General features: G+C 36.9%; 2 protein-coding genes across 2 annotated transcripts; both read right to left on the bottom strand.

Moving 5' to 3' along the window:
* LOC18600020 (putative pentatricopeptide repeat-containing protein At1g12700, mitochondrial) lies at positions 943–3,355 on the bottom strand. Its single transcript, XM_018122106.1, has one exon. It carries the CDS (start codon positions 2,867–2,869, stop codon positions 1,058–1,060), a length of 1,812 nt encoding a protein of 603 aa, XP_017977595.1. The 5' UTR covers positions 2,870–3,355; the 3' UTR covers positions 943–1,057.
* Positions 4,440–8,353, bottom strand: LOC18600019. Its single transcript, XM_007030250.2, has 7 exons — positions 7,862–8,353; positions 7,656–7,742; positions 7,245–7,514; positions 6,960–7,130; positions 6,624–6,677; positions 5,136–5,282; positions 4,440–5,034 (listed from the first exon to the last, which is right to left on the bottom strand). Exons 1-7 carry the CDS (start codon positions 8,087–8,089, stop codon positions 4,657–4,659), a joined length of 1,335 nt encoding a protein of 444 aa, XP_007030312.2. The 5' UTR covers positions 8,090–8,353; the 3' UTR covers positions 4,440–4,656.

Genomic DNA, 8,727 nt, shown 5'->3' with positions numbered 1-8,727 from the left:
ATAAATATTTCTTTCCTAAAAAAAATGTATTTTAATTAAAATGGGCTAGACCCAACACTAAGAAACCCAAGCAAATCAAAACAAAAAAAAAGGTTATATCTTGTTGGGCTGCGATTGGCCCAACTCGGCGACCCGCGGGAGCCCAAATCTAACACCTCGGCCTGTTTCTGGAAGCCCACGAAGTAGGACCCAAAACGCACCGTTTGATGCCTGTAAAGCCACTCAAAACGACGCCGTTTGGCCTGGACCTTCCAGCTTCTGCTTGCCTCTCTGAAACGACGCCGTTTTGCCCTCCTTCCTCTGAAACGACACCGTTTTGCCCTCTTTCTTCTGGGTATAAAAGTTCTTTTTTAGCCTTTTTTATTCATTCCCTCATTTCTGTTTCTCTCTCTAAACCGCACCCTCTCCCTTCTCTCTAAAAATCTTTTTCTTCTCTCTTCGCCGGCGCCGGCGTCCTCCCCTCTCTTCTCGGATTTCTCTCTTACCCGGTGAATCACTTCGCCTTCCGTTGCCGACGTCAAGCTCTCTCCTTTCTTCTCTCCGCCGGCCGTTCATTCTTTTTCTGTCTCTACCGTTTCCTCTTCTCAGATCTCACCCCTTTTTCTTTTTTTATTGTTGTTTTTTTGTTTTTTGGTTCCTTGTGGCTAACTGCTGGTTTTTTTCCCGATCCCCCTTTGTTTTTGCAGGTCGCAAGGTTTTTAAAGAGCCGGGTTGTCCAAAAAATTGGACAACCCGGCGAGGGGGTTCTGGCACCCCTGGAGTTGGTGGCCAGAACCCCCATCCCGCGTAGTGGGTGGGGGATGGGATGGCGAAGGGATGGCTGGGCGTACGCCCAGCCATCCCCAATTTTTTTCTTTTTTTTTCTTTTTTATTTATTTATTTATTATTTAATTTAATTTAATTTAAATTTTTTTAGTTAGGTGTCTACAAATATATCTTGAAAATAAAGCTGACAAAAATGAAAAACATTGCCTTCTTCCTCGTATGCTTTTCTTTGCAGCATACAAGAACTTTTAGAATAGAATTTAATAAACAAAGATTGATGGATAACAAGTCATTACATGCTGACATTTTGATCATCTTCACAGTTTTTACGATGTAGCTCAAAAATAGATCGATCTCCTCCGTTTCTACACAATAGATCCACTAGCATTGTTGCTGTTGAAGAGTCTGCAGAAAATCCTTTATCAACCATCTCATGTAAAATTGGCATTGCCCTTGACACATCATCGTTTAGCAAAAATCCCTTGATCATTGTATTGTAAGAACAGCTATCTTCCAAGAAGCCATGCACTCCCATTTTCCTAAACAATTCAAATGCTTCATTTGGTAACCTTTCTTCACAAAGTCGTTTGATCATGATATTACAAGTGTAAACATTAGGGCGTAACCCTTTGACTGGTAGTGCATAAAATAATTTCCTTGCAACATGAAGTTGCCCAACTTGACATAAGCCATCAATTAAGATACTATAGTGGACGATGTTAGCTTCTATCCCACTGTTCTGCATAAAATGAAAAAGTTCCACTGCCTCGTGAACATGACCATGTTTGCATAAGCCATGTAACAAAGTAGAGTAAGTGATTGTGTTTGGAACAAGGCCACGAGCGCTCATTTCCTTGAAAAGTTCTCGTGCTGCCGAAAGTCTCCCTACTTGGCACATGCCATTCATAAGAGTAGTGTAAGTAACAGTGTTAGGGAATAATCCATTTCGAGACATTTCGTGAAAGACTTCCATGGCCTCATCTATCTTTTGCAATTTACAATATCCATTGACCAAGATGTTGTAACCATAAATATTAGGTACACAACCCTTAATAATCATCAAATTAAGAACTTTTCTAGCCTCATCCATTTTGCCTTGCAAGCAATATCCATCCATCAAAGTAGTATAGGTAATGGTATTGGGATCAACACCTTGTCGAATCATTATTTCAACAATGTCATGAGCTTCTGAAACCCTCCCTTCTTTACAAAATGCATCAACCAATATACCATAGGAGACAACATCTAGTTTGCAATTTTTAACAACCATTTCAGTCAGTAATCTCATAACTTCCTTCCACTGGCCTGAATCACACATGGCATGAATTAAAGAACTATAAGTCACAACATTTGGCAGAATGTCTTTAGCTGTCATTTCAGAGAAGAGGTTTAAAGCCTCAGTTACAAGCTGGTCCTTGCAAAGACTATCAATAATTGTGTTGTATGTAACAGTGTCAGGTAGATAGCCACTTTGTTCCATGTTCCTAAACAATCTAATAGCTCCACTGGTATAGCCTATTTTACAAAGACCATTTATTATGGTATTATAAGTAATCAAATCAGGTTGGTAACCATTCCTGACAATCTCATCAAACAAGATCACTGCTTCGCCTATATTAGATTCAACACACAACCCATTGACGAGGGTGTTAAATGTAGTAGTATCAGGTTTATTACCCAGCTTCAACATTTTTCCCAAAAACGAAAACCCAATATCCGAACGATGCAAGCGGCAATAACAATTAAGCAAGATGTTGAGAGTATAAACATCATGTCTGATTCCCCTTAATTCCATTTGTCTCAACAGAGAAATAGCAGTTTCATAATGCTTCATTCTAACAACTGCACCTACAAATTGATTAAATTCAACAATAGAAGGGCGGGGACGGGTACGAAGCATGTGATTGAAGAAAGCCAAGGCATCATCTATTTTGCCAAACAAGTACTTGGATTTCTTGGAACGGGAAAAAGAGGTAGAGAAAAACTGGGTTTGGAAAGAATAAAAGAAAACAGGAGGAGAAAGAGAAAGGTACAGGTAAGTAAGGGAAGTGAGGGATTTGGAGTTACCAAGTTGAAGGGACGTGCTTTTCCAGCCCCTCATCATCGCCCTTATTCTTCACTGCAAAACTTCAGATGAAGACTAAACAAAGGCAGAGGGAATGCGGGCACTCCCAGCTTCAACTTCAGAAGAATTACTGCCAAAGGCTGAATATTTCGGATCTCAATTGGGAAGTGACACTCCCTCCCGCGGCTTGATTTTTAACGCCTTAAAACTAAAACCCAAAAATCTGTCCCCTGCCCTAAAACTAAAACTTTACTGCAACTGCAAGCACCACCACCACCGCAACAGGCGAGAGGAGGCTTGCAGTGATACTATCCAAGGAAAGAAAAAGGAGACAAGAAATCCAATGCATTGAACACAGTCCGGAAAGTGAAGGCTGTGAGAGGTCAAGAAAACGTTCGTGATAGTAATAACAACAAGACTGAGATGGGCTTGACGTTTCCTGGGCAGTGACACTGCCAATTTGCAGGGAGACTGGTAAAAGAAAATGGGGATCTTTCCCTTTCCCCTGGGAAAGAAGCTAAGGATTAAGCCTTTAGGACCCAAAAATTTAATGAGCTCCAAGCCAAGCCCTGACTAAATTTCAATAATGTAGGCCCTCATAAGGCCCATAACACATCCTCTAAGCTCCTCAAGTAGGAATAAAAGATCAAATTTTCATTCCAATTGAATCAATTTTGCTGCATCCCCATCTAAACTTAAGATCACATGGTTCAATATATTTTTCTTTTATGGTTTACAATTGAGTCACACAAGGTCAAGAGTTTTTCCTCTACAACAAGATGATCGTATTTTCACATGTGTTTTTGTTTTTACATAAATGATATTGAAATAATTTAGTCAAATTGTACAATAAATTGCCTGCAGCCCAAAAGATCTTGTACCATCTACAAGTTTCATCTAGCCATGGAACAATAAACAAATTTTCTGTTTTTTTTTTTTAAGAAAAAAAGAAAGAAGAAAGCCAAGTAGGGGGGAGGGAGGGAAAAGGCTCCATTTCCAACATCTACATTGAATGACATTGAATAGGATGCTTCACTCAACTGCCTTTATTTCCTTCTTTTTGACTGGCCCATAAGGTTCTTCTGTTTCTAGCTACACCAATTAATATGCTGCCTGCTTTTTTTATATTGTTAGGAGATAATGGTCCTTCCTGCAAATTGGCTTTATAATTTTTTTGCTTTTTTTCTTTAATTGGGTTTTCAATGGTGGCCTAACTCTAATGTTCTGTCAAAACTTTAACTTCAAAATCTTAAATACAATGAGGATGCTGTACCAAAATCATTCTATTTAGAAGAAAAATCATATATTAAATAATAAATCAAATATTCGAATACTTAATTTTATTTTTTATTTAGATATAAAGATAATATAATATTTATTTACACTACAAACATCAAGTAGACATATGATAAAATTTTATATGAGGCCGAAAAAGGAGAACAAAGAGAGGGTAGACCATTTTTGTTTCTAGTAAAAAAAAAAACATTTGAGAAGTAGTTTCACTAAAACAGAACATGAACTTTAGCTTTATGAGGTAGTATTACACAAGTTATAATCAAGGAAAAATTTCCCATTAAGCCGTACCTACTCCAAAATATTGCTATTTCCATGCCTGTTTATGCAAATTGCCTTTTGTCTTATTTTAAGTAATGATACACATTCCTTTTCGCCACAAATTAAGACAAACAAAAATGTAAAAATCAGCAAAAACAAGAGTGGAAATAGCATAATTCAATAATTACAGATTTAAAGAATTTTCGACACTAGGAATTTTTTTTTTTTTACGTGAGATCTTAGAATTAATTATATCTTCCTGGGATAGTTGATCAAGGGCACCGTGGATTGTTCCCTGGCCCTCCATAGTAGAAATATGCGCCCCATTCATTGTTGTAGGAGCTCTTGATGTCGTAACAATTTGTATTCTCAGCTAGGGTTGATATGTCATGGACAGAACTCAAGCTGTTATCAGCGTCAACAATCTCGAGGTTCCGGAAATAGCTTGATTTTCCAAACCCTTCCTCGGCGAAGTGGCCGGAACCCATCTGCGTTGACGTGTGCTGGCCGTTGGCCCTTGAGTTCACCACTTCTCCACCCCATTCCACCATGGTGGCATGGTCTGCTAGGTGAGTAAATAGCTCTGCTGGCCAATAACCTACTAGGGTATTGTCACCAAAACCCATCCACCAATTCCCTAGCTTAGGATCCTAATAAAATTGGAAAGAGAGAAACAATTTTCAAGTAATTAAATAATTATATAGAAACATATAAATTTCATTAATGCAATAAAGCTATGTAATTATTTTACCTTCCAAATGAGGATGGTAATGTCATATTGATTTGCAGCATACAGAGAGATAGGAGAAATGGCAGCCCCAATGGCAATTCTACTATTTGTTTGGACAAAGCCTGCACATAGAAGGTTGTAGCATCCAGTTGCTTGATAGGAATCAGCCTGTATAAAAAAGCACCCATCATAATCAATAACAACATTAATTAATATTCATTTCATTTTATGAAATTCCTATCTTCTTACCATATATAAATGCTTAAGAAAACAAACAAAAATATTAATTAATTAAATAATTAATGTTCACTTCATTCCATGACATTAATTTCCACTTAATCTCCACAGCAAATAAATGCTAAATTCCACTCAAATGAATGAGTTGCCTTTAAGTCGTAGACATGTTAAAAGGTTTGTTGAGAAGCATAAATCAAGCAATCAACATTTACTCTCAAGCTAGCCACGAACAGTAGTCAAAGGTAAACAGTTCGTTTTGCCTTTGATAAATGTTCTTTTTCCATCTACCTTTAAACCCCAACAACCTTTTTACATTCTTGTACAAAGATTTAAAGTAAAAAAATGCATGGGCAGAATGAATGTCCAGGCCACAACAAAAGTTAATTTAAAGATTCCGCAACAATAATGGAGGCTTTTGTTGGTTGGGGTTTCATTTAATTATTGCATGGCTTCTTTTGATTTGGTTTTTATTGAATATTAGCTTGAAAGAATGGTTAACTACTTTACAATTAAGTAATTGGTGCTTTAGAAGATCAACTTTTGCCATTCCAAAGCACTTTTTCATTCACATTCTAAGCAAATTGGTTGAGCTGCAAACAACCCAAATCAATTAATGCAAGATGCTAATGATTTAAACACATTTCTTTTCATCTCCTTCTTTTTTCTTTCTCTTGGAAAAGCCGAAGAAAATAACGCCTATATAATATGCTCACGTAACATTAATTAAAAAAATTCATGACTGTGTAACTATTCACATAGAGATTTCAATCCAAAAATCTTGAAATTTAACTAAAAGTAATTCATTATAAATCATACAAAATTTCAAGTTTAAATTTCAAATCAAAGTAAAAACCCTAAATCCAAGACAAATGCAAGATGTTAATGATTCAAACACATTTCTGATTTGCATCTTCAATCTTCAATCTTTTTCTTTTTTTTTTTCTTCAAAAAGACCAAGAAAAGTAATACGTATTATAAAATGCATCAAAACAATTATTTATAAATCATATAAAATTTCGAGCACAAATTCAGAGAATTCTTTACTTTAAGATTTGTATTAATAACAAAATAAAAACCCTAAATCAAGTTGACTTTAGTATTATGAACATGCACATGGCTGCATCCGCATGAATAAAATCCATATCGTTCTCATATACAGTCATTGGTATGATATAGTAATTATTAACTATGTGACCAATGGAGCCATAAAATAAAAAATATGATTAGGGTCATAAGCTTTAATCAAGTAAGCTATAATTATAGAAAACTCACCGTCCAGTAAGTGAACAATCTTGGCCTGCTGTCACCATAAAGCTCCGGACTGACCTGACTAGTAGAATAATCAAAACTTCAAAAACCTCTAATTCCAAATAACATAAAATATTAATTATTATTCTACACACCTGCCTTGCTCTCGATCCGAATATTTAAAATTTTTAAATTTAATTAAATAACAATATCCACATTCAAAGCAGAATCTTGAAGTGAATAAACAATAATTATTATTTTATTTATTTATAAAATTGGAAGAAGAGAACAATTAAAGAAGAAAAAGTGGGGTGGAGTGTGGGATAATAGGTATGCAGGGACAGGAAATGGAAGGAGTACCTGCCATCCAGCTTCGATGCTGTTGAGATCAGAGCCGTCGAATGATCCGGAAAGAACCCAAATCTGTGATAGGCTGAACTCGTTGACTACTTGGATTGAAGGGTCCCACACGTTTATAGTTGCCTTTGCTCCGAAAACCTCTTGGGATGTTCCGGTATACGCAATCGCATGCTGAGAAAATGTGCAATATCCATGAAATCACCGTCCATTCTGATTACTTTTTGACTTTTTTATTGACAAAATACATTAAATTTTTAGGGCAAGGAGGAAGAGAGGAGTACGTACTTCGTGTCCGTTGCCGCTAACGACATCAGGGGCATCGGTGCGGCGAGTAGGGGTGAAACGACGTTGTTTCTTGCCAAAGTCAAACAAAGACTTGGCTCTCAAGACATCATGCAGACTGCTCCGCCGTATGGGAACTGTTCCTTTGGGACATCTTGTCCCATTCCCGTGCCACATTTGCCATGCACCCTTTACGGCTCCCACATTACCCATTGACTCTCTTGCCTCATCTTGCTTCAACGTTTTCACTTTAGGCATCTCCGATGGAACTCTCTGTTGCATCCAACATAAAGTTAACCCATGTTGATTTCCATTGAAAAGAAGGCATAAATTTCAGCCATGTTTAGCAAGAACAAAAAGGAGAGGAAGAATGAGATGTCCTTTTAGATTTTGCTTTTTTCTTTTTTTTGTTACCTGAATCTTGTGGTTCTTTAAAAGAGGATGATCTAAAGCTGGTTGTTTTCTTTTATGGACACAATCTATCATATCTCCATCTGGGCTCTGAAAGCGTCAAAAGAGGAACACCAAAAGCAAGAAACTCCATGAGAGATATGAGAGAAAACATGGGGTTGTGGAATGCATTTGTTTTTGTTTGTTACTAGTGAGAAAGAAGGACATACCTCGATGGTCATGACAGCAGGCTTGTTAATCTTTGCCAAGTGTTTTTGAATTCTTTCAAGCCTCAAGCTACTTACTTGCCTATACTTTGTGTAATTTAGGCCCGAAACGAGGGTAAATTTCGCGACGAAAAGGAAAGAAAGAAGAAGAAGAAGAAGAAGAAGAGGAAGATGGTGATGAGGAAGGAGAGATGAAACTCCTCTCTTCTTGGCAACGATGTCACAAGCCATTATCACATTCAGTGCCAAGGAAAAAAAACGTGAAGGGAAGCTAGCAAACCATTACTAGAAAAAACAATGGCTAAAAACAAATACGACTTTATTGCTTGATCTCTGCTAGGACCAAACAACTACAAAAACAAGAAAAGAAAGGAAGAAAAGGACTCTTTTTCTTCTGCTCCTTCTCTCTTATCTTTAATGGGGAGAGAAGGGAGGTGGGTGAAGGTTAATTAACCCTGCAACAGTGAACACAGGCCAGCCCACCTTACTCTTTCACCATCAAAATCATGATTGCCTGCATTGGATTCATATAATGAGCAAAAATTTTCATATTTTAAATAGAACCCATTTTTTATTTTTTATTTTTTATATATATTTATATATACTTTTGTGTGTTGTTTATAATTTGCACCACAAGCAAAGAAACAGGAGAGAGCAAGAGACTTGAAGGCACTAATAAAACCCAGACCTACCCAACTAAACAGGTCCCCTTCTTTTATTGCAGTACTCCTTCAATGTTTGCATCTGCCACTATATACTTTGCCATTAATACTTTCTTTTCAGTTTTCATTTATTTATTTTTATGGGTTCTGTTTTCTACTTTGCTTTGAAACTTTTCTTACTTAAATTCATACATACACACATCCAAC

Source organism: Theobroma cacao, chromosome 5 (genome assembly GCF_000208745.1).
Source record: "Theobroma cacao cultivar B97-61/B2 chromosome 5, Criollo_cocoa_genome_V2, whole genome shotgun sequence".
Classification (NCBI taxonomy): Eukaryota; Viridiplantae; Streptophyta; class Magnoliopsida; order Malvales; family Malvaceae; genus Theobroma; species Theobroma cacao.
The sequence above is the reverse complement of the archived record's forward strand: the minus strand, read 5'-3'. Positions and strand labels throughout refer to the sequence as shown.